At 36.4% G+C, this 27502-nt stretch overlaps 1 protein-coding gene across 1 annotated transcript in view; it reads right to left on the bottom strand.

Moving 5' to 3' along the window:
• Positions 1-27502, bottom strand: part of MALRD1 (MAM and LDL receptor class A domain containing 1) — a 625529-nt gene that overhangs the window by 376146 nt on the left and 221881 nt on the right. The window contains exons 24-26 of the mRNA XM_056114588.1: positions 26638-26748; positions 23829-24042; positions 2166-2413 (exon numbers count right to left, since the gene is read on the bottom strand). Of these exons, the coding sequence (XP_055970563.1) occupies positions 2166-2413; positions 23829-24042; positions 26638-26748 (573 nt within the window). The remainder of the gene's footprint in view (positions 1-2165; positions 2414-23828; positions 24043-26637; positions 26749-27502) is intronic.

The following is a 27502-nucleotide window of genomic DNA, read 5'->3' as shown; positions in this document are numbered from 1 at the left end:
GTAGAACATAGGAAGCATGACTCATCAGAGTTTAAAACAAAGGGCCTGGGCACAACTCTTGGACTGCATTAAATAATTACCAGGGAAAATGGTCACTAGATACAGTACCCTGCAGCTGACTTCCACGCAGTCAAATTTTGGTAGCTCAGCAGTTCATTTTGTATTTTGTATTCTAATTTTGCCATAACCAAAAGACATGTTCTAGAATACAGATACTACTTTATATCTTCCAGAAGTCAATTTCTGAATGATGTCACTGATTAACATGCAAACAAATATCTAAACACTTATGTTCCAATGACAACATTTTCTATTCACTGGACAATGCTAGTGCATAAAAGTCAACTCATCTCTGATTCTTTTAAAGAATTTCTCCAGAAATTCTAGAGTAATGCAGAGATATAATCACTTCACTTGTCAGTCTCTGTCTTCATTCCTCCCTCCACCAGTTTCTCCTTTTTTATCCCCAATACTTTGCAATGATATTATTTCCCCAATTCAATTTCAGGTATTTCACAAAGTTAAGGTACAGGTAGGGGGGCTTGAGTGATAGCACTAGTGGGTAGGGCATTTGCCTTGCATGTAGCTGACCCGGGTTTTATTCCCAGCATCCCATATGGCACCGCCAGGAGTAATTCCCGAGTACTTGGGCCAGAAATAATCCTTGTGCATTTCCAGGTGTGACCCAAAAAAGAAAAAAGACAACGTACAGGTAGGATTTTCATGAGGATCTTGGAAGTCCCTCTACTTACCTGATAAACATACTTTCATATGAGGCCAATCACTTTCAACATAACCTCTCTTACTTTTTTGTACTTAAACTATATAATAAATATTCATAAAATGAACCATTCATCATTAATTTTCTGACATTTCTTTTAGGCATACTTCATTATTCTCACACAGGTATGTAAAACAGTATGGACTACACTTTGGGGGGCCAGGGAAATAGATATAAACAAATTACTTTTAGTTACCATAGTATAGAAACATATTTTGAATACTTTCTAAAGAATAGTTTAAGTCTAAATATAAAACCTTGGAAGTCAAAACTGGACTTTTGTATCATTCATGTTTAATTTTTAGTTAACTTTCAAAGCCAATGACTAATTTGCAATTTTCAGAATATTTATAGCTATATAGATATAGATCTGCAGCTACAGACTGGAAACATACAAATCTGATATATTTGGGATTTACTTTTAAATGAAGTCTCCAGCAATTTGGAAGACAGCAAAAACAGACAAAATACATTTGCATAACACTTTGCTTCTTGCCAAATTAATTAAAGTTCAATATTATTCTTTATATTGTTGTAGCTAGCTATTCTAGACTGCTGGTTGAGTTATCGCTCCAAAATTCTTATTTGATCATTTCTCTTTTTTGATGAAAACATTTTTTATCAATTATGCCCAAAGAGCGATAGAGATCATCTGAGTATTCCCTGAGATTTAAAGTATTAAATCAGCATAATATATGAAAGAAATTCCTAGAGTAAAGGTTTAAGGTAGTTCAAGATTGGACAGTGGTAGGATATTGAAGACTGGTCAGTAAAAGAGAGAAGATGAAACATCTATAACAGATTCAAGCTCAATTGGGTTCTATAGAATAAAGATTTAACATAACTTTCCAGGTTTAGAGCTGTATTTGAAACACATACAAAAATAATATGATTTGACATAACTCAAGATATAAATTTGGCTCCCATTAAACTGATTTTTTATCATATAACAATTTTCCAAATTAATTTTCTTTATAGTGTTTAAACAATAGGCAGCTTACTAACAGAAAGTGTGTTCAGATAACAAAAATATTGCATTTCTTATTGTAATTTAATAAAAGCACATTTATTTAGCATTATTTAAGCAAGCAGACACAAAACAAGAGTCTAACAAGGCTGTTTCTGAGTGTGCAATTTATATTATTTTTAAAGCTATCTTTGGTTCTGGCCTACAGTCAATGAAAGAGAAGACACTGTAAATATATAGTCATTCCATAAAATAGTTTGGTCTGTATATCCTCACCTAGTCACTTTTTTAATACTTCACATATCCTAAAACTAATCATTTCAAAGTCATCTTTGCTGTGGTCCTGACCATACACCAATTCTCAGTCTTTGACTCTACCAGTAGCTTCCCACAAATATATTTGCTTTTCCCCAATACCTTGCAATTTTTGCTTCTTTTGCTTATGAGAGGGCTTGAAATTCTGGCTACTCTCATAGGCTGCTGAGGGAACCGGCTCCTTATAAAGATGTAATGACCAGAAGAATTTCTCAAGGTGTGATCAGCCGCAGGCTCGGTGCCCACAGCAGGGTTGCTACTAGCTTTCAGATTCCAGTCAAAGTCATCATCCTGGTCTTGCTCCCAGGAACAAAGGTCAAATTCAAAATCACAGCGCTTACTGGTGGTACCTAGGATGGTAGAGAGGAATTGGAAAATGACTGACATTAAGAGATGCCATACAAAATTACAGTGATGGTGTCACTTCAGGTAACACTTAACACTTTACCAAAAAATATTTTAACAACAGTGACATTAGGACATTTTAGTTTGTGATGCACAGCTTTCTAAGGCATGTGTAAGATTATTTCTTTACAAATATGGTCTGGTAATAAAATGGGTGAGAAAATAGCATTACACACAGTTACTCCCATAAATTCCTTTTTGGTCAATGTGGCTTATTTCTTTTCTCTTTTAATCTTGTATTTCAGGGCTCATGGAGAATTTAGGAAGTTTATTACTCTGCAAGACAAGTTTAATAAATGCGGTCTAAGGTAAAAGTTATAATTACTCATTATAATTATTAAATATACTCATTTTATAAATAAAAAATTGTGAAAAAAGGAAAATAATTATAATTTGAATTAAGGAGTTATAGAAATTGAGTCTACTAAGTTGCATTAAATAGCAAACTCTCCTGGCTATTTAAAAATATAATATTATCCTAGAGGAAAGGGCAGTTCAGACAGAGAAGGGAGCACCAAATAAAGGATGTTTGGAGGATCCTCCCAGGAGGGGAGATGCATGTCGAAAGTAGACTATGGACTGAACATGTTTGCCACTCAATGCCTCTTTTGCAGACCACAACACCCAAACGGAGAGAGAGAACACAGGGGATTGCCCTGCCACAGAGGCAGGGTGGGATGGGGGGAAGGGGGTGGGAGGGATATTATCCATGGTGGTGAAAAACGGGCACTGGTGGAGGGATGGGTATCTGATCATTGTATAATTGAAACCCAAGCACAAAAAAATTGTAAATCTACAACTGTAAAAAATAAATAAATAAATAAATAAATAAAAATTTATTGGTGCAGAAAAAAAATATATATTATTATTGCTAATACTAGTTCTTACTTATTCCAATTTCTAGAAAAATAAGAATCACTGAGTATTCAGTATGTCTTCACTGATTTTCTTCATACCGTTTCTATTTATTTCTGAGTGGTAGGTAATGAAATTTCCAACTTTAATAGAGTTTTTATTAGTTTTTCTATTGCAGTTTTGTTTCACATAGTTTCACATGTTAGTTATATACATAGTGAAAATGAATGTCTTCTAAAAGCTTTTAATTTTTAAAAAGCATCTCTGAAAACTTTTTGAAGTCAGCTGCCTAAAATTAACCCATTATTTGTTGAAGGCAGCTAGAACAGAGAAGGGATCACTTAGTCAATGATGGTTGGAGGGATCGCTCGGGATGGAAGATATGTGCTGAAAGTAGATAAAGGACCAAACATGATGACCTCTCAGTATCTGTATTGCAAACCATAATGCGCAAAAGTAGAGAGAGAGAAAGAGGGAAATTGTCTGCCATAGAGACAGAAGGAGGGCTGAGATGGGAGAGGGGAATATCAGGGACGTTGGTGGTGGAGAATGTATCCTGGTGGAGGAATGGGCATTTGATCATTGTATGACTGAAACTCAAACATGAAAGCTTTGTAAATGTATCTCATGGTGATTTAATTAAAAAATTAACCTATTATTTTTTAATAATTAGTGTATGGTTACACTAATTATTAGCATAGTGTATGGTTTTTTATCTTCCTTTTTGGGTCACATCCAGCATTGCACAGGGGTTACTCCTGGCTCGTGGACTCAGAAATTACCCCTGGCAATGCTCAGGGGACCATATGGGATGCTGGGAATTAAAGCTGGGTCGGTCACGTGCAATGCCCAATCTGCGTACTATCACTCCAGCCCCATAGTTCATGTTTTGTCACACATTTATTTTTAATCTTTGTATTATAATGAATTTCTCATAACATACAGAAAAGTTGACTCAAAATGGATTTAAGATATTGATATTAAATAAGAATCCATAAAATAAATCAAGAAAAATATAGGCGGTACTCTTCATATATCAACATCAAAGGTAATGTTCAAGGACTCAAAACCATTGGGAATGAAAACAATAGCAAATATAAACAAATGTGACTAAATCAAGCAAAGAATTTCTGCACTTAGGAAGAAATCATCTAAGATAAAGATGCACTACTTAATGGGAGAAAATGTTCACTCAACATACATCTGACTAAAGGTCAATTCCAAGATGTATAAAGCACTCACAAACTCAACAATAACAACAAAACAAATAAACCCTTGAGATATTGAAAGAAGAGTTGAATAGAATTTCATTAGGGAATATAAACAGATGGCCAACAAATATATGAAAACATTCTCATCATGGCTGAACATAATCAACATCATTACTGATTACAAGGAAAATGAAAATAACAATGAAAGGCTGGAGAGATAATACAGTGCTTTCCTACCATGCAGCTAACCTTGGTTTGATCCCCAGCACACCATAAGGCCCCCTGAGCTTGCCAGGAGTGATCTTTGAGCACAGATCCAGGAGTAAGCCCTAAGTTCAGTTTACTCCTTTTGTTTTGGGTCAAAATAAATAAAAACAATCAAACCAAAAACAAAAAACAAAAACCTACCCCCAAAGGACAAAAAGAGAATGGACCATTTCAAAACTATCAGGGATGTAGGAAAAAAGGAACTCCAAGTTAATACTGGTAGAGATGAGTGAGCTGTGGTCCAGCTTCTATGAAAATTGAAATTTTAAAATTTAAAAATAGAACTTCCACATCATCCAGGAATTCCATTCTTTGGCACCTATCCCAAGACCACAGAACATTAATTTGAAAAGATATCTGCACTTCTTTGTTTATAGCATAGACTTTTACAAGAGCCAAGATCTCGAAACAACCCAAGTGCTCAACAACTAATGAATGAGGGGCTAGAGCAATAGCACAGCGGGTAGGGCTGTTTGCCTTGCATACAGCCGACCCGGGTTCAATTCCCAGCATCCCATATGGTCCCCAGAGTACCGCCAAGGGTGATTCCTGAGTGCAGAACCAGGAGTAACCCCTGTGCATCTCCAGGTGTGACCCAAAAAAGAAAAACAACTAATGAATGAATATATATATATCTCCGTATATATATGTATGGATATATATATATATATATGCTATAGATACACACTGGAAGACTATTCAGAAGTTAGAAAAAATGATGTCTTTCTTGCATTTTACAATAAATGGGACTGAACTGGAGGATATCAGGTTGAGCAAAGTGGTCAAAAGGAGAAAGGTAAATATAGAATGATCCCACTCATATGTGGAGTACATAGAAACAAAGGCCAATGAAAACAAATCCTGAGATTTTTCCCACAGAAATGTGTCTGCCAAGAGGCTGGAAGAGAAAGAGAAGGAACCAGGAGATAGTGATGGAGGCATAGTTACTACCTCTGGTAGTAACTTTGCAAGCCTAGAGCATTAATATTAACACTACTGTAAACCATGATACCTCAATTTATAAAATCATATGTAATATTTGAAGACAGTACATCTAAGAAAGCATAAGGACTAATACATTCTTCAGGATGCTTTAATTCCAGGAACAGTAAGGCTAACACTGGTTTCTAATTAATTTCAAGTATAGGGAACATTTTTCTGTCATAATTTCTGTCATCAAATGAACAGGATGACATTTTCTAAGCAGTTGCTAATTCAGTTTTTAAATTACATTTGAAACCATTTTTGTAACATACTCTTTCCTGGAATACATGATAATGCTTACAATTTCTGTTTTGGTTCAGAATACTAAAGTTCCAGTATCCTTTCAGAGAGCTGAGAGGCAAAATCTCATTGAAATAATAATGAACCTCCACTTGTCATCTTGCTTAAAAACTGAAAAGTAGTCTAGGTTAAAAATAATGAAATGAAATAATCCAGTTTCCCTTGTGTTGGAGAATTTAGCATCCCGTGAGGAGCAGATTACCATAGAGACCAGCTCCCCAAAAGGCCAGTGGAATCAGGAAATGCTGCCACAAAAATGAGTTCCAATTGATTTTAAAATATACAAATGTGGCTACCTGGATTCCTAGAAAGTACATTGTATTTTTCTTTTAGTATTTAGTTTTAAGATATATTTTCTTGGAAATATTAATATTAACATGCCAGCACGAGAAATACAACCATCAGGCATAAGCTATTTGAGTTTCTCCTCAAATCCAATGTGCGGGAGGAAACAACATGTAATTTCATTTTCTATTATTTCCCATAGGGTCCAGGTGAAAAAAGCAGCAAACAGTTTTCCTACAGATGGCAAGTCATGGCATTTCATGCAGTAATTAATGCCATGCCTGGTAGGTGTTCCATCAAGGAGAAAAGGTCACCTTTGTATCATCACATTTGTCCATTATGTATCATTCAATTTTTTTTCTTTTCTAGAGACTATTATGTTCCTATCAATAAACACCTCTATCCATAAAACATTTTACTCATAAAAGATCATTTCATATGTACAAAATCTAATTCATTTTACAATTTTAAGACCCTATATCAAAGTTCTCGTGACATTGTTATTTATTTATTCATTCAATAGAAAATTTCCAGCCTTGTGTATAAGGAAAACACATTGGGAAAACAGGAAGCTGACTGGAAAGGGGTTAATGTATTAAGCATGTTGTGTATTAGGTCCTGAGTATTCTCTCAGTGTTTTTTTTTCTGGTGTGGGAGAAACACATCTTTCAGTTTTCAGGGGTTACTCTTGACTCTGCTCTTGGGGCAGGTTTCTGGTGGATTCCTGATGAGCTTGATGGACCATATGGGGTGCCAAGGATTGAACCTGTGTCAGCCACATATACAGCAAGGCAAGCACCCTCCCTGCTGTTCTAGCACCTGGGCACTGAGTATTTTTTATGTCTATCACATCATTTAATTTACACAACCTCTTTACAGAATATTGTTAAATACTTTTAATTTGGTTGATAACAAAGCAAGTTCAGAGTTCATGCTTACTATTTCACTGCAGTGGTGGAGTTATGAGTTCAAGAATGAAAGGACATACCTGTACTACTATTACCCTTTACAGTGTTATATACTGCAGTCATGGGTGGAGGGTATCAGTAAAATAGACACCGATAGATAATACAGGGCAAGAAATGTGGAGAGATCATAAAGACGCTGGTAGAAGTTTTGGGGTGCTCTATAGAGTGGAGAGGCAATAATTTTGCACACAAAAAGCATAGAAATTCATGTCAATGTGACTATGTTACATCAACCACAATTTAAAAAAGTGAAAAGGAACATATGTCTAAAAGTAAATGTTCTCCGAGAGCCCACTATCTCTCTACAGGGAGCTACACGGAAATGGGAGGCATCAGGGTAAACTTCACGCTTTTTATGGTAGAAGATGTGGGCCTCTGTGTCTTTCCTTCTGCCCTTCAGAATAGGAATGTCTCCAGATGATAGTTTGCCAAAGGCAAAAGGTTTTGCAATGAAATGAATAAAATAAACTTTAAATATAAGTTCCCCTTGGGGGCTACTTTAAAAGAAAATATCATATTGAAGGCTCTCAGGATTTCCACATGTAGAAACTATATTTTTGTGTAACAAATTCAATTCTCAACCCATTTCACAAAGATGGGACATAGTTCCTCAGTGATGATTGTTGGAGTGAGGGACAGGACAGTCTTCTAATCTTAAAATAAGTAAAAAGTATAAAAGAAGAATTTACTTTCCAGTTTTAAGTGGAGTCCATTCTTAGCTTTGTGACTTTTGGAATCTTGTTAAGTTTCTTTGGGCTATCCTAACACAGAGTTAGATAACTGGGAGCTTTAGAACAACAGAAACGTTTTTCACTCAGAGTTGCTCCAACTAAGTTCTGAATTCCAAATCTGAAATCCAAATCTCTCTCTGATGACCAAGGTGGAGAATTCTTTCCCATCATTTTTTTATTGTGTTCATTACCAGAAATCATCCCTTGACTTGTGGGAGCATCACTCCAATCCCACGTGGTGCATACAGAGGGTTCTCCCGAAACCTTCCCTCCTTGGAGGTCTCTCTGTATACCCCACTATTCTAAGAACACCAGTGGCTCACTGCCTCAGAGAATATCTGAATCCATATGTCCTCCCTTTACCACACTGCAGCCGCTAAGAATACTATTTCCAAATCCGATCACATTCATAGATATCACAAATGAAGATAAATTTTTAGGGGGAACCATACAACCCAGTAGGGGATTTTTTTCAAAGACAAAACATATGACTTTTGATGGCTAAAATCATGATATTATAAATAGGCCAGAGAGATGGTAAAAGGAACAAGGTGCTTGCCTGACCCGAGCACCACATGTGATCCCCCAATCACCACCCCTGAGCACGGAGCAAAGAGAAAGTCCTGAGCACAGCTAGATTGAGCCCCAAAACAAAAAAGAGAAAAAAGAAAATAAACATAACTTGACAGACACTCGTTTCTTTATTTCACTTTTTTATATTAAATAATATAACCATAAGATCAACATTAGCTAATATATTAGATATTCTTACAAAAAATTTATGTTAGAAAATGTGCCATTTCTTTCTTATTGAATTTACTATGTCATCTTCAACATGTTATGAAATACCATTCTATGAGTTTGATAAAACTGTTACATTTAAATAACTATTTTCAATACTTATCTTCTTGTTACCATTTTTTCCAGTGAGGTTTTAGTTACATTAATGGTTTGTTACCTCAAAGCATTCTAAAAAATGTTGTAATACTCTTATCTCAAAAGCATAATTTAATTATTGCATACTGAATCTGATTTACTATCATTTTAAGTTAGGACATTATAGTCTCATGGAGTTTGAACTCAGTGAGAGGAGTTTTCTTACTTTTCCAATTTTTGAAGACTTTATTATTAGTGGTATATTGGCTTCATAAAATAAATTCTAAAATTTCATATAGCTGGAAGTTTCTTATAGCATTATTAACTCAAAACAGTTTGATAGAACTCTGTAGTATCTATCCCAGGAAACACAATTGGAGGGCATTTGTTGATAACTTTATTTGAGAGATTATAGCCTCCTTGTCTGGGCCTGGTGCTGGTGTCTTCTTTACCGACGAAATGGCATGTCGAATTTTGGAAGGGAGAACATTGGGAATGACATATTCATCGTGCGGAATTTGGTATGTGGGCAGGTGGACGTGGCTATCGAAGAGATCCGAGTAGAAGTCATAAATAATATTCTCCATTGCCCTTCTGGAAGATTTGATAGATCCATCAGGACGTCGGAGGGCAGTCATCTTGGTCTTGTAGTTGGCGAAGGACAGGCGGGCATTGCGAATACATTTCCCGACTTCTGTCGCATCTGCCAGCACTGCTGCTCTTATATTTTTAAGGTTTTCCTTCTCAGCACTGTTGTGCAAGCTTGGACATTTGCTTGCAGCTGCCTGAGGCTTGTGCCAACCCACGTAGGCGAATAAGCTCAAAGGTTTTCAAAGACAGTCGTCTTTTTGTGGCTATCTCTCTCTTGGCATTCTTTACACAATCATGGAGGTGCTGAAGCACTCAATTGTATTCCTCGTCAGTGTCAATGACGGCATCTTCCCATGTTGCTGCAATAGTGCCAAAGAGCTCCCAGTTGGTGGTCATTCTGGGTGTTCTCTTCTTAAACTTTGCAGCACTTTCTCCCCACTCCATGAAGAAGAGTTTTGCACGAAGGAGATAATGGTCTGATCCCGTTTGGAATTTTGGGACAACAGCGACATCAGTCAGGCAAAACCGTTGATTGAATATGATGTGGTCAATTTTGTTGTGGAACCGTCCACCAGGAGACTCCCAAGTCCAACGTTTAGATTCAGCCTTCTGAAACTGTGAGTTACCATGGATGGTCCTGGTCGACATGATGAACTCAGACAGTCTCTCACCCTGTTTGTTCCACTCTAGGCCATGAGTCCCCAAGTGAAGTTCTTCAGCTGATCTTCTGGGTCCTATCTTGGCATTAAAATCACTGACAATGATTTTGTAGTAGGTGTGTTCTTCTTAATAGAACTTCTCCAGCTCCATGTAAAACTTCTCAATTTCTCCATCACAATGGAATTGGAGCAATTGCATAGTGGGTAGGGTGTTTGCCTTGCACAGACAACATTGCCAACCCAAGTTTGATTCCTCCACTCCTCTTGGAGAGCCCAGCAAACTACCGAGAGTATCTCGCCCACATGGCAAAGCCTGGCAAGCTACCCATGATGCATTCGATATGCCAAACACAGTAACAACAAAGTCTTACAATGGAGACATTACTGGGCCCGCTCGAGCAAATCAATGAACAATGGGAGGACAGTGACATAATTGGATGTTGGTGCATAGACAACAAAGATAGAAACTACCAGCACTGAGCCACATCTATTCAAATGAAATTGTCTGATTTGGGTTGTTAGGCATTCAAATGAATCAATGTTTATGGCCAAGTTCATGTTGACAAGGACACGGACACTACTGCCACCTCTTTTGTCGCATGTTCCCTAGGAACAGTTCTTCTCCAGTGTCAAAAACGGCATGATGTGATTGATGTCTTTTGGTCTCGGTCAGACCAATGATGTCGTACTTGATTTTTTTCGCCTGTACTATCAGGTCCTCAATGGATGCATCTGATGCCAGAGAACATGCATTGAAAGTCCAAACAATCATTTTTGTCTTTCTTCATTTTGGCAGCCTAGTTAGGCCTTGAGATTTTATCAGCCTCTCATTTCTCATCCTTCTTAATGCTGCCATATCGATAGCTGTTTCAGGGTCAGGGGAATGAGACCCATTGTAATTATTGGTTAATACGCCACAGATAGCTTGCCAGGCTCTGCTGTGCAGGTGGGATACTCTCGGTAGCTTGCCATGCTCTCCGAGAGGGATAGAGGCTTTTAGGGCAGCCTCTAATAGCCCTTGCAGGTATTCCCATGGTTCAAACCATACTGAATCCTATCAAATATGGTGCTGCAAACCTGCAAGATGGGTAGGTCAGACCCAAACACCTAAAGAATCTGCCATCGGTACTCATCACTACACTGGCTCGGCTCTTCATATGCTACCTCTCTGAATTCAAGTTTCGTCCCATTGGAAAACCAGCAGGATTGTACTACTGTACAAGAAGGGAGACATCCACGACATTGGCAACTATTGCCCAATCTGCCGATTATCATCTACAAGATGTTCACTCAAGTCATCCTGAATAGGATTGGCAGAACACTAGATGAAAGACAACCATGCAAGCCAGCTGGGTTCCACAAAGGACTCAGCACAATTGACCATATCCACACGATAACCAAGTCCATTGAGTTTCTTGGGAGTTCAAGATGCCGCTCTGCCAAACGTTCATTGATTTAAAGAAGGCCTTGATTCTGCTGAGATGGAAGCAGTCATCGAAGCCCTAGCCAAACAGAGCATTCAAACTCAATACATAAGGATCCTTCATGAGCTGTATTGTGGATTCACTATCAGGATCTCACCATTCTACAGGGAAGTGATCACTGACTTCAAGAGAGGGGTTCGGCAGGGCGATACCATTTCACCCAAACTCTTCACTGCCACCCTCGAGAATGTCATGTGTCAACTACAACGGGAAGGAGTGGGAGTGAAGATAGACAGTCGGCAACTACATTACCTCCACTTTGCTGATGACATCATTCTAATAACACCAAACATTAGCCAAGCAACACAAATGCTAGCTGACTTAAACTGTGAGTGTGGAAAGGTCGGACTACAGCTGAATTTCACAAAGACAATGTTTATGAGAAACAGTTTTGTTTCTGACGTTCTATTCGCTCTCAATGGAAGGAATATCTCTGAATGTAATAGTTATGTGTACCTAGGTTGAGAAGTCAACATGACAAATGACCTGGCACCTGAGTTGTGCAGGAGGAAGAGAGCGGCTTGGATGAGCATTGAAGAAACAGCTAAAAGGAGGAAGAACCTTCGGCTCCGGGCATATCTCTTCGATTCCACTGTACTTCCTGCATTAACATATGCCTCAGAGACCTGGGCCCTAGGAGAACAGGATGAGAACGCTATTCGGGTCTCCCAAAGCGAAATCGAAAGAGCTATACTTAGAGTATCACGCTTCACTTAAATGAAAGAATCTGGAGTTCTGACCTCCATTGACGATCAAGAGTCAGGGACACTGTCTCGTTTGCCAAGGCATCAAAAATCAGATGGGCTGGACAAGTAATGAGATTTGGAGACGACTACTAGACTAGAGCCATTACCGACTGTATTACACGGGACATCAAAAGATGGCATGGCCGCCCACCTACGAGATGGTCAGACTTCTTCATCAAGACCCTGAACAATTGGTTCGAGGCTCTTCATGTTCCTAGAATGAGCAGACGCCATTGGGCTACACTAGCACGCGACAGGGACGAATGAAGACAATACTGGTGCCTACTCGAGCAAATCAATGAGTAATGGGATATCAAGTGATCAAGTGATAGCCTCCTAAGGTTTTCTATTTTGTTAATATTGGTCACTTTTCTCTTAAAAAATTAACCATTTCACTGGCATTATTAGACAATTTATTATTGATTTCCAAATGCTGATGATGTCTATCTTGGCAAACCTACATTTATGTTCTTTCTCACTTTTGAAATTTAAGCTTTATGTTTAATCTACTTTCAAAAACAATATATTCTTTCATTTATCATTTGAAATGTTTTTCTGTTTCCTGAGTGACTGTCCTTTGTCCTAGTTTTTTAAATATTACTTTATTGCAATAACTTTTACTTTTCAAGTGCTCAAATTTATAAAAATCATGCAAGAACACAATACCGCCTATTCTTAACCAGAATCACAAGCATTTATAATTACCCTATTTGCACTATCTATTAGGTGTTTTTTTTATGGGGGAGGTAGCACCCAAATAGTGCTTGGTTAGAAGCTACCCTTCACCTAATCTGCAAAGGATGCCTCCTGGCAGTACTTGGGTAACCAGCTGAGTGGGTCAGTGCTCAGCAGGAAAATGAGGTGCTGTACAGCTGCAAGCTGGGGTCAAGAACTTGCACTTGGGGCCTAGCATAATGCAACATTCTGCAACATGTGCCCCTAACCACTGACCAACACCCTGGCCCTGATAGGTATTTTAATTGGGTCAACATTTGAATTTTATATTATTGTTGTTACACTGCTTGCTTTTGTGGTGCTGTGGATCAAAACCAGGACCTTATGTTTGCAATACAAGCATACCCCATCTGTAGGTCCATACTCCCACTAGTTTCCTTTGATATATTTGAATTTTAATATTTTTACATTTTACTATTTTTTGAATATGTAAATTTTATATGTTTGTAATTATCTTGATTAGTTTTATAGATTTGGATCTGAGGCAGAGACTTTAAAAATTAAATAATCAGTGCTCACTTCAGCTGCACATATATTAAAACCTTCATTTTTCTATAAATAAAATTGAATATTGAGGATTCTTCCAAAATTATATATTTATTGTATATATCATTCTTCAATAATTTCTATTCAGAAATAAATATTGAATTTTTAGGTTTCTCATTGCATTTTATGTATCTGTTCCTATTTTAAATCCATTTATATCAATACCCAACACTTTGCTAATAATACCCAATGTAATTTATTGATGAACTTATTTAATTTAGCTCAATTTTAAGTACATTAAATATATTGAATTTTACAAACTCCATATGGAGATATTTGGAAGCCCTATATATTAGCTAGTCATCATCACCAGTTAAGCATGGTGTTCTTTTCATTGAATTAAATTTCTTATTTGTACTAATAAAATACTTAAATTTGGTTTTTTTAGTCATTTTACTCTTAATACCGCTCGTGCTTAAATTTTATTTTGGGTTACAATTATTTTTCTTATAATCTTTCCTATTCTTACCTAATTTTACCTGAATTTTTCTCTCCCTTTCTATCTTATGATATCTACTCATGTTTTACAGCATCTATTATTCTTATACTGTGTTGAAAATGCACAACAAAATATATTCACTTCATCTGGGCTAATTTTATTTAATACATTTCAAAACTATTTGATTTTTTGATGTTTCTGATTTTTATTATTATTTAACAAATTACTATTTATGAATACCCCAAAACTGTTTTTTGATTTGGATTTTGACTCATTCAATATTATATGTTGGCTTATGGAAGTCCTTTCTCACAAGTATACCTAGAGGTCACACACTATTCATATTTCAATTTCTAGTACAAGGTAGACTGTAATTAATGTAACCTTTTATAATGAGGTGGAACCATTTCTCACCCCATTTTCTGGCCTCATGACTCTTTAATTAACAGAAAACAGCAAGTGTAGAATAACAGCAGCAAGTAACAAGAACAGAAAAACTACTTAATTTTCAGCCTTCTTGACTATAAGCTTATCCTTTCTCATACTTCAACAGCCAAAATCAGTTTCTTCTCCTACATATGTTTTATATAAGTTAAAATTTATTTTCCTACTCTATTTTCATTTAATATTGTCTCTTCAGGGAAACAATTAGTTGGGGATAAAGGAAGTGTAAATCAATCATTTTTTGTTCTAATTACAATGGGAAAATTACTCTTAAGTTGTGTACTATTTTATGTGATATAAAAAATCAAATATAATTACATTGAACACTGATTCAAAAGCAATATGTATGTAATTTCATGGGTAAAGAAATTATATTTGATTTTATAAAAAAAAACTATTGTACTGGGAAAAAAAGGTGAAGATATTTGAAGTTAGGTAACCATGCAAGGAGCTTGTCTGTTTACTCTAATTCTATAGTTTGGATAAACTCAGCACTAGCTAGAATCCAGGAAAATTGCATTATAATATAAATAAATGTAAAAACCTGTCTTTCTGTTTACTTATAAATGGATGAGACAGGTATGACTTGGATGACTCCTTTGGGCATTTGATACGACCGCATGTGAAAAGCAATTTCCACATATATGTTTTCTTAACTTCCTGAATGAGCATAACAGTGATTACTAATTACTCTTCCGTTAATATGATTGAGATTTTTAGTACTTATATTGTTTGAATTTTTTACAAGAGTTGGTTACTTGTCCCTTTTGAAAAAAATAGAACTTCGTTTTCTTCCTTGACACCAAGATCAATTTTTCTTCTTCTTGCTGATTTCTCTGTCTCCTTCATAAACCTCTTTCCTTTAAATATTTGCATTATTCAGGATTTGAACCTATATTTCTTTTTTCCCATTATTATAGATATCATATATAGGTAATATTCACTCAATGTTTTTAATAATTGTTATGTATGAGTTGTTCCCAATTCTGTTTCCTAGAAATCCATTTCCTAACCTTTGTATGTGGTCACCTTTCCATTGGACAAATTTCTGTTTGGAAAGACCCATACATATCATAAATTCGACAACTAAAAATGTAAAACTAAACCTTTAAAATCTTGTCTCTTGGACCAGAGAGATAGTATAGCAGGTAGGGTGGTTGCCTTGCACATGTAAAATTTGGGTTTGATCCCCAGCAACACATGGTTCCCTGCACTTGCCGAAGTGATCTCTGAGTACAAAAACAGGAGTAAACCCTAGACACAGTCAGGCATGACCCCCAAACAAAATCATCTTATCTTTTGCTTCGTAAACTTAACGTGAAACTACCAGATAAAGACTCATCCAACCTAAAAATCCTCTACAATTCATTAAGATCAATGTATTGATTCAAATATTTATGTCTTTCCATTATCATGGAAAGCATCTTGACACTATTATCTATAAAGTGAAGCATTAAAATAGTTTCCCAACTCCCAGTTTCCAAAATTGTTCTCATCTACACTGATGTTGGAGTTATATTTCCTAAATCAATCCAACTTTGATAATGTAATTTCTATGCTTAAAATCCTAAAATGTTCTCTGTTACTTGAAATTAAAAGACACATTTCTTCATCTGGAATACCAGCTTCCCCTGTATGCTCTCTGGACTCATTTCTAATTGTTCATTACTCTCAAATCAAGTTCAGATATTTGATGTCATGCTTCCTATACTGTAGATTCACAATGATTTCTTACCTCTGGCTCTTTTGCTACCACCTTTGTAAACCCTCTCACTATAACCCTCTTCACTAGTTATTCAATCCTTCTTTATAACTCTTCTTATACATGATCAACGTATGACCAATAGAACAATAATTAAATTCCTAAGTCATGAATATCTTACTAACATACACTGTAGCACCATCCTCCCATTGTTCATCAATTTGCTTGAGCAGTCACTAATAACATCTCCATTGTGAGACTTGTTGTTACTGTTTTTGGCATATCAAATACACCACGGAGAGCTTGCCAGGCTCTGCCATGTGATCGGGATATTCTCGGTAGCTTGCCAGGCTCTCCAACAGGGACAGAGGAATTGAACCGGGGTCCACCACGTGCAAGGCAAACTCCCTAGTCGCTGTGCTATCACTAAGCCCAGACATAAAAGTAAGTAATAAATGTGATAGTATTCAAATAATACTGTGAAATTTTATGAACATTTAATTCCATTGTTTAAAGAAGAAACTGAGTATTGAAATAAACCAATGAAAGAAAGATGACATAAGACATAAGATAATTAAGATTATATTAAAGATTTCCACAGTAAGGGGCTGGAGAGATAACACAGTGGGTAGGGCATTTTCCTTGCATGTGGCCAACTCGGGTTCGATTTCCAGCATCCCATATGTCCCCTGAGCTCCGCCAGGAGTAACTCCTGAGTACAGAGTCAGGAGTAACCCCTGTGCATCGCTGGGTGTGACCCAAAAAGCGAAAAAAAAAATGATTTCAACAGTAAAAATGACAGCATGACTCCAAATATGATTAAGCTATAAAAAGATAGGGCATATCCGTGTACTATTTTCCAGTAAATTTTTATGACCATGAAGTAGTAATTTCTCCGCCTCTCGGAGAGCCCGGCAAGCTACCGAGAGTATTCGATATGCCAAACACAGTAACAACAAAGTCTCCAATGGAGACGTTACTGGGCCCGCTCGAGCATGAAGTAGTAATAAGAAACATTACAATAAGGGGATCATGATCAGGAGATCCCCCTCAGAGCATGGGAGGCTTCCTACTCCTTTACTCTTCTTTCCATTCTCTTAAAGAAAATTTTGTCTAAAATAGATTTTAGTGACACATGAAAACCCTATAGTAGGCAAATATGAAAATACTGGTTTGGCATTATTGGAAACTTATTATATTAAAGGGTGCCTGAGAGATGCAAAGACTTTTGTATGAGAGACAATCTTTGCTGAATATATAAAGCAGGAATCCTTTCCACCTCCCTTGCCTACAGTTTATGAAAAGTATAAAAATGATTACTTTATTGGCTAGTGATTTACCTATTTATTTAATAATAACTTAGTAGCTGCTGGAGCTCATTTCTCTATAATCATGTACTTTCTGGAGTTTTCTTGCATTTTAATTAAAGGTGGCAAGTTCTAGGATAAAGAAGTTTCTAATTATGATTGATTATAATTGAATAAAAGTGAATATTTTAGAAACGTCTTAGTACTTCACATATTTATGTGTGGCTATAAAGAGATTGAGAGGGTATATTTCTGTTTTATGCCAGAGCCTAGGAATATGATTTTTTTGTCTTCCCTTTAATGATATAAATTCGATGTCCAAACACTTTTAGCTCATGTCTTGTTTTTTTTTTTTTGCTCTTTTGGGTCACACCTGGTGATGCTCAGGGGTTATTCCTGGCTCATGCACTCAGGAATTACTCCTCGCAGTAGTCGGGGGAACCATATGGGATGCTGGGAATCAAACTTGGGTCAACCACGTGCAGGGCAAAAGCCCTACTCACTGTGCTATTGCTCCAGTCCCATGGATCATGTCTTCTTAATAAATGTTATTTTATTCTATATTTCTATATTTCTCCTGATCTTGACCATATTTTTAAAATTGTGTCAGTCTTCACAAGTTCCCTCCTCTATTTTACATTTGTTTTTTTAATTTCATTAACTTTTACTAGTAACTATATTTCTACTTATAGTAATCCCTTTTTTGTTTCGGGGAGGGTTACACCCAACTGTACTCAGAGCTGACTCCTGGGAGTGCTTGAGGGACCATATAGGGTGCCAGGGATCAAATTTGTGCTAGCCACATGCAAGGCAAGCACACCACCCACTGTGCTATTTGTGCTTTATTTCCAGTCCCAGTAATTCTTAATACAAAAATTGAAATACAAATATTTTCTCTAAGCAATTGCTTATATAAATCTTATAGGATTTTTATGGATTATTTTTTGAAACATTTTCTAATTTACTTATAATAGGGAAATGTACAAATTATTAAACCTTTCTTCTAACTGATAGAGATCTAATTTTTGTCCTATTCCCAGCCTAGTTCAAAGACATAATCTTATAATACTGTAACTCAATTAAAATTATTGAAATTTTCATAATGTATAATGATACATTTTGTGGGGAAAAATTGCATGTCTTGAAATGAACTGGCATCTTCAATTGGTGAATACAGTGAATAAATGCCCATTAGGTTGAAATTACTTACTCATTATGTTGATACAATATCCTGCAATTTTACTAATCATAGTCAAGAATTAAAATATTTTGAGTATTCCTGAGACACTCTTAATTGTGTAACAACAATAAATGTGTGAATTGATATTTGTGGAAAACACCCAGCTCCAAAGCTTCTATATCAGTGGTAAAGATATGTTCATATAAAATTTTAGGTTTCTCAAGTATTCAAATCTCTTCTCTATGACATATCTCAATCATATTTACTACAAAGAAAAAATAAAATTTCTGCATGATTATGCCTTCAGTTTCTCAAACTACAAAAAAATAAATCAGGAGGTAGTTTTATTATGAAACATTATTTTTTTTTCTTCATCAAAGATCTTATTCTTTAAAATGAGCTGTTTTCCATTCTCTCACTATTCCTCAATGGTGTCTTTTTGCCTAATCATATTTAACAAGGTCTTTTAGAGTTGGAATACATATTTGTCTTAACTTAGAATTCTCAAAATAAAATGTAAACAGACCAGGAGTCTAGTCCAGGGGATAGGATGCTTCCTTTCCATGCAGTCGACCCCAATTTGATCTTCAGCATCACATATGTTACCACAAGTCATCCCTAGACACAAAGCCATAAGTAAGTCCTAAAATCAGCACATGTGCTCCCAAACCAAAAACAGATCAATAAAAAATAAGCCATTTGCTGACCTTTAAACTCAAATTCTTCAGAACTGGAGAATAGTACAGTGGGTAAGACAATTGTCTTGCACACAAGCCAACTCGGAGTGATGCCTGAGCACAGAACTAGATGTGAGTCCTAGCACAGTCAAGTGGGACTTACACTTAAGTTTCCGGTTGGTTATAAACCAGACTTATAAAATAATTGCTCATGATGATTTTTTAGAACACTTTTTCATCCTATTCTTCTAGGTATAATTATAACTCAAGAGCTGGAGAGAGAGGTCAAAGGTGGGGAGTGCATGCTCTACATGTGGGAGACGAGGTTTGATCCAGCTCCACCAGATATGACCCCAAAATCAAAAAACAGAAAACAATTAGAGCATCAAAGTCTACAACATGTACAGGATAAATAACTCCACTTATGTAAGTATATATGCCTCTTGAAGAGCCCGGCAAGCTACTGAGAGTATCCTGCCCACGGAGCAGAGCCTTGCAAGCTACTCTTGGTGTATTCAATATGCCAAAAGCAGTAAGAATAATGGGTCTCATTACCCTGACCCTGAAAGAGCCTCCAATATGGCAGCATTGGGAAAGACAAGTAAGAAGAGGCTGCTTAAATCTCAGGGCTGGGATGAATGGAGATGTTACTGGTACCCGCTTGAGTAAATCAATGAACAACAGGATGATGGTAATACAGTGATAGTATATATAGAAAATTTTAGTCACTTTAATTATAATACAATAACTAAAACCATAAAAATGGGAACCTACTTTAATAGTTAAAAATATGTAATGAAAATAAACAGTGCTATACAAAAGAAATCATACTCATATAATGAGAATTGGTATCAAATGTGGCTTATTTGGGAGGTTATTCTAACTTTTTTGTAATTTGATCAAATGAGCTTAAGAAAATAAGTTCTTTCAAATCTGTTAACCAAAAGTACCTCCTGGTACCATTTTACCTCTATAGTTGTTTTATTACTTCTGCCTCTAAAATTCCTTCAAATTAAAAATATTTGTCTTTAGAATCGTAGACATTAATTTAAAAGGATATATACACCCCATGTGCATTGCTACTCTTAATATAATAGCCAAGATAAGGAAACAACCCAAATGCCCAACTTACAGATGAATGAATTCAGAAGTTGTGGTATAAATTATAAATACACAACGGAATACTATGCAATTCCAAGGAAGAACAAAATCATGAAATTTGCAAAATAGATGGAACTGAGGATGGAACTGAAGGAACTGAATAAACTAGAATGAAAGGGACAGATACCTAATGATTTCTTTCAAATGTGGGGCTGAAGCGATAGCACAGCAGTAGGGCGTTTGCCTTGCATGCAGCCAGCCCAGCCAAGCCTAGTTCAATTCCTCCGCCCCTCTCAGAGAGAGCCTGGCAAGCTACCGAGAGTATCTCGCCTATAAGGCAAAGCCTGGCAAGCTACCCATAACATATTCAATATGCCAAACACAGTAACAACAAGTCTCAAAATGGAGACGTTACTGGGCCCGCTCAAGCAAATCAATGAACAACGGGAGTACAGTGTTTGTTTGTTTGTTTGTGTTTGTGGGACTTAAAGATTCCATTCCCAGCATCACCCTTTGTCTGAGTACTTCAGACTCCAGCTCCCCTGCCATTTAGGATCCCTTGGACAAAACATAATATGTGATCTCTGACCCACTGCAATAAACTAAAAGTGTGAGCATCACAACTAAAAATGTGTGATCTCCAGCAAGCACCCAGAATGTGCCAGTGCCACATGCCCTGTGCAAGACAAAGCATAGGGGCATAACTAAACATGAGGACATGCAACCAAGTGTCTGTGACACAAACAGCCCTGCCCACCACTGCAATGATAGAACTTAACAGGGAAGGGGGAAAAATTCAATAGCAAGTTATATGTTAGGAATGATACATTAAAAAATATAAATAAAAATTTAAAGCATATAATTTGCTTTATTCGACTGATAGCCTTATAGATTTGCTTATATTCAAATAAATGTGGCAATGAAGAAAATTTGAAAGCCCTGGATACTGAAGAAAAAATGGTCCTGAGAAAAGCTAAGAGGTCAAGTTATTGATCTGCAAGTGTAAGGTTTTGAGTTGGATCTCCTACACCACCTCACGGGCAGACTCAAGCCCTGAAGCACTGCACTGTCATATGAGAGTCTGAGAATCACAGCAGAACACCAAACCATACGCAGACACCACAATCAGAAGCATGTGGGCCCTAAGTAGCATTACCGCCAAAGTATGTGAACACCATAGTCAAGAGATCGAGCATTCAACCTAGGATGTATGACATCCAATCATGGCAACAACAACAAAAGAAGAGAAATTTCATAAATATAAAAATTATAGAACAGGACAAAAATATATATTCATAAACTAAAGACAAACGAATAAACACAGTAGTCTAGATTAGCCACATGTTTTTCTTGGTTTATATATGAGAATGAATCACAAATCACAATCACAAATCATCCTGTTAATCGTCGATTGCCTCAAGCAGGCCCCAGTAAAGTCTCCTTCATCCTAGCCCTGAGATTATATTCAAGGCTCTTTAGGAGAATGAGACCCATTATTGTTACTGGTATTTGGCATATTGGGTATGCCATGAGGAGTTTGCCAGACTCTGCCGTGTGGGCAGGCTACATTCGGTAGCCTGCCAGTTTGTCCAAAGTAGGAATGAGATAATAATATGTCATAATAGGATGTTCCGGGGGCTGGTTTTTATAGTCTCTGAGTCTTGGCCGTTGATGGGATTACACGGCGCCAGGGGGCCAGTTGGTGGGTGTGACCCCCGCCTACTGGAATTTGGAGGATCTGGGTGGAGGATGCTTGGCCCAAATCCAAGTAGGCTTGGAGATCTCGGCCCCGGAATCCACGTGACTTTGTCCCTCTGCCAGTACCTTCATGTGTGCGGAGAGTGGTCTCAGCATGGTGGTGGCTGGTCCTGGAGGTCTTTGGCTGCTGGAGCCCTGGTCGGGGCGGAGAGGAATGCTCAACCCACTCCCCTCCAAGGGGCCCCAGCGGCGAGGACAGTCAGGTGCGGGGGCAGGAGACTGCACTGTTCTTCTTCCGGGGGCTGGTTTTCATAGTCTCTGAGTCTTGGCCGTTGATGGGATTACACGGCACCGTGTATGAGAATGAATATTACATAAAATAACCAACATTTGAAGGAACAAATGATTGTGTGATATAAATAGGAGTTCCACATCTGAAACCTGTTTTGATTTTTTAATGTTACACAGAGCAGGTATGGTAACTTCGGTAAAGTTGTAAATTGCAACCAAAGAACTTGGGTTCTAAGATCAGTTCTGTTAGTACCAGCTTTTTGATCTCTAACGGGATCTTATACAGACTTGTTGGTAATTTCATCTTTGAAAACACTTATAATAGCATGTGTCCACTTACTGCTCTGAATTTCCACAAAAATCAGGTGGAGAGTAGGAGATCAAAGAGCTTTCAAAGTTGAAAGTTCTCTATAATGGTGAACTTTCATTACACTGACACTATTCCTGATAGTCCAGCTTTGATTTCAAGAGGCAAAGAAAAAAATAATCCAACCATAATTAATATTCATCTCAAAAATTATAAAAATAATGGTAGATTAATTTGTCAATGTTGCTGATTTTTATTCACCTCATTTGCAATGAAAGGAAATGAGGCAGAAACTGTACTATGTTCCAGAGTTTTACAGACTTACCCCGAAGAGCTATAGGACTCAATTAGTCAAGGAGATGTTTATCTGTTCTCTTTGTGATGAGTTTATCTACGACAATACTACATTGCTGATACTGCATTACTGATAGTACATTACCTGTCTCATAGATGTGATGTGGTTTCTTTTTTCTATCTTAAATATTATCTGGATATTGATGTCTTTGACTTGTAAATAACTTAGCACATTTTATCATTTACACACAGAAATGAGAACTCTCTGAAATCTATCAAAGCAAAGAGGTTTATTAACCCTCCATGAACTGGCTTGGTAGAGACTGCTTGTCTTTCTCCCACTCCCCCACCAAAAAAAGAGAGGTTTCATATGGAAAATATTTGGTTCCCTTCTGTTTGATTTTGACAATAACCTGTTTTCTAGTTTTCTCCAACCATTTCCCATACTGAGAAGCCGTCAACTATTTGTAAATGAATTACGGTTCCAAAGGACTCCAGGGAGAAAAGAGTGCATTTAACAACTTGATTCACCATATCTGCCTTTGGCCCTGTACCTGAGCTATACCTATACTATGTATGTCAGCAATAAATACACTTCATAGTGGCAAGCTCTAAGAAATAAAAGCTTGGGTGAAAACACACACACACACACACACACACACACACACACACTTTTACTTACTGCAAATAAAAGTGGTCTCATCTGAATTATCAGCACAGTCATTCACAAAATCGCACAGCTTGTCCTTCGAGATGCAGTGTTTGTTGGCACAGGTGAATTCTTGAGCAGTGCACTTTCTAGCTGGGCTAAGAAGTGGGGAGCAGTCTTGAAAGTAAATATCATCCACAGCCACATCTCCCATGTAACTAATTCCACGTTTAGCCCTGAGGATAATCTATTTTTTTAAAAAAAAAAGGCAATTTCAGTTAAGTTTTTCATCAACTCAAAATTTGGGGCCAACACTTAACATAAATACTGAGTGTAAATCAGATTTTAAACATCACTGGAATAAACTCAATTCTGGAAGGTTGGAGGTCATCTTATGAAGCTCCAACAAAACACAAAATTATACAATTTACCACTACATTTACTTTAGGTGGAACTAAGGGATATCATGCTGAGTGAAGTCAGCCAGAAGGGACAGATCCAGAATGAGTTCTCCCATGTGTGGGACTTAAAGATGCACAACAAGGTAGCAACAATGGCCAAAAGGCAGCACAATGGGAAAACTGATCCAAATGACTGAGTTGGTGGAAAGGGTTGAAAGGAGGGTTGTGATATTCTTGGAGGGAGGAACAGAGGTACACTGGAGATAAATGTGGTGCTGAAATTATGTGCATGGGAACCCATCATTAACAGTATAGTAAATGGCAGAACTCCAATCAATAAAGAATTTTAAAAGTAAAATACATTTAAAATATTTTTAAAGTATTTATAAATTTTAAATATTTAAAAGTAAAACAAATTTAATTTTTTTAAAAAGTTAAAATATTTCAAACTTCAATACCATAAAATTTTGTCATTGGCCACATCTTTGGAATTGAAATTCTTTTGATTTGTCTTTAATTAACTGTGTGACAGTAAGTGTCCCCTTATATGAACTCAGAAGTAATGAAAACCATAACAGGAATAACTAAATTTTTCCAAAATCCCATGTTCAGTTTGTTATATTGCCATTCTTTGGAATAAAAATGTACCCAGTATGGAAAAATAAAGAAATTTACATATTGTTGAATTTCAAGTTTCTAAGTGAAACTAATTCAGAGATTTTTTTCCATTAAATTTCTCGGCAGGAAGAATATCTATTTGTGTGCTAATGCAAAAAGCATTCATATATCTTAAAGCAAATTTTAAACAACTAAAAATGAGTTAAGAAGAAATACCAATTAATCTAGTGTTCTTATACAAAATATTCATTGTAATTAAACTCCTAAATGCATTTTCACCAAATCTAAATGTTTTCTTGAAAGTAGAGAATTTTCTTAAACCATGTGATGCAGCTATTATGTGGAAATATAAGTGTTTCCTTTTTAAGATGGGTGGATATAATAATGACTGTCACATAATCAAAATAAAATGTGTTTATATAAATTTACATAGTAATAATGTTCTGAATTTGCATAAAATTAAATTGTTGCTCTTCATAGCAGAAGTGTTAGAAAAGGAAAATAAATGTGTGAAATAGATTAAGAGTTTGAAATAGATTTAGGAATGGTAAAACTAGAAAAAAATGGACTTTATAGGGAAAATTATGCTCAAAAGAAACATTCAAAAACAAATTGCAAAGGATTACATCTCATCTGGATTACATCTAAACATTTAATATATGATTGTATGGATAAATAAATAAGAAATCAGATAACCCAGTGTTTCATTATTAATTTGTTCACTTACTATTCTACAGGCAGAGTGTCAGTTTCTTGCCATGTCCATAACTTATACATCAAAGTAACATACAATATTTGTCAAGATCCTTTCTACTTTTAATGTTGAAAGAGATTAACTTTTTAAATTAGTAAGTATACTTTTTGGGGGTAGCATAAATGCAAGATGATGTTTTTGAAAAATTCTGGAAGCAATCTGACATGATAGTTGAATTAAGAGCTCCTCTAGTGGTCACCTGTGTTGAAGATTAGCTCTAGTATTTTGTAGTTCCATAACAAGGACATGTTACACCCACCAAATGGTGTAAACAAGTGTAAACAAGGTGCCTCCTCCACCCAGATCCCCCATCTTCCAGTAGCTAGACTGTTACACCCACCAACTGCCGTGTAATCTCACCAATGACCAAGATCCAGAGACTATAAAACCAACCTCATGTAATTAAAACTCAAGACAACAATGATAATGTGGATCCTCTTTTTCTTTATCCAATCTTAACAACCTTCAATAGCAAATTCTTACCTTGAAACCATCTCCCTTTCTGTAAACACACATACATGCAGAGAAGCACATATCTTGCTTTATTGATAATACATCAAAACCTATGTGCCACTTGTTCTGGCCTTTAAATGTGCAATATAGGTAGATATTCAGCTCCTAATAACATCGTCTCCATGAACACAAATACAGTATTACACAATTCTATTCATCCCCCAAATATTTTTTAATTAAGCAAATGTATTACCCTTAATGAGATTTTAACATTAAAAAACCTGTCAGATTTTAATTAAATGAATGTAATTTACTTAAGTTTCTAAAAATATATTTGTAAAACAGAGGGAACTATTTTTCCTATGTGAAGATAACTGTGGAGACACAGACTATGGGCATTAAAATTAAAAGTTCCCAGAAGTCTGATTATATAAGTAAGAATTTAGGACAGTCTGAATTGTCAATTCCTTATGGAAAATGTTAAGTGGAATTGTAAGCAGTCATATTAATACCTCAAAAAGGGAATAATGGACCAAAAGAATTCAAGTGGAAAAAACAAATTAGTATTAAAAAATCAGTAAAACTCAATCATCACCAAACTTTGTGGAATACGAACCTGCACATATGAATGAAAACCTAAAAATACTTCTACTTTTTTCCACTGGGTGCCTTGCTGTCCACTCTGAGCCCACAATTTAGAAGTAATGTTATTTTTCTTGCTGAGTACCTGCAGAGGTGAAGCAATTAAAAAGCGTTAAAATATACTGCTTTGATATTTTATCAAGGTCACTCCTGGAGGTGTCCAGGACCCTGTGGCTACGTCCAGCAGAGTGTGGGTATGGCCCAGTGTTCAGGAGACATGCAGTGTTGGGAATCATATTCAAGGCTTTATGTGTGCTACACATGTGCTCTACCAGCTGATTAGTACCCTTGACTATTAATTGTTATCGTTTCTAAACATTTTGTTGAGATGACACTGGTTTGCAAGACTGTAATTGTCTGTGTGATTTAGGAGATAATGTTACATACCATAACACTACCCAGCAGCAACATCTCTCCAAAACTGTATACTGGACACCCCAATTCTTCACCCCACTTCTGGCCTTAGTTAAGTCAGTTCCATGTTTAAAGTGTAATGATTTGTTCACATAGGACATTCACTGTCTATTCCCTTACTAATTCTTTGTATACCACATGTAAGTGAGAACATGCAACATTATCTCCCTCCTTCTGACTTATTTCACCTACTATGATACCTTCTAATTCCATTCATGTCATAGTAAAAGACAACATTTTGTCTTTTTTCTAATATATATGGCTCAATGATATCCCATTGTGTATATAGCAAATTTCTTTGTCTACTCATCTACCATTGGGTTGTTTGCAGATCTTGCTTACTGTAAACAAGTACACATATATCTTTTTAGATTAGTGTTCTTGTATTCTCTGGATAGATAGAATTGGAATTGCTGGCCTTGAAA

The sequence above is a fragment of the Sorex fumeus genome, unplaced genomic scaffold (assembly GCF_029834395.1).
Source record: "Sorex fumeus unplaced genomic scaffold, SorFum_2.1 ptg000026l, whole genome shotgun sequence".
Taxonomy (NCBI): Eukaryota; Metazoa; Chordata; class Mammalia; order Eulipotyphla; family Soricidae; genus Sorex; species Sorex fumeus.
This window is presented reverse-complemented; position numbering and strand designations above follow the sequence as displayed.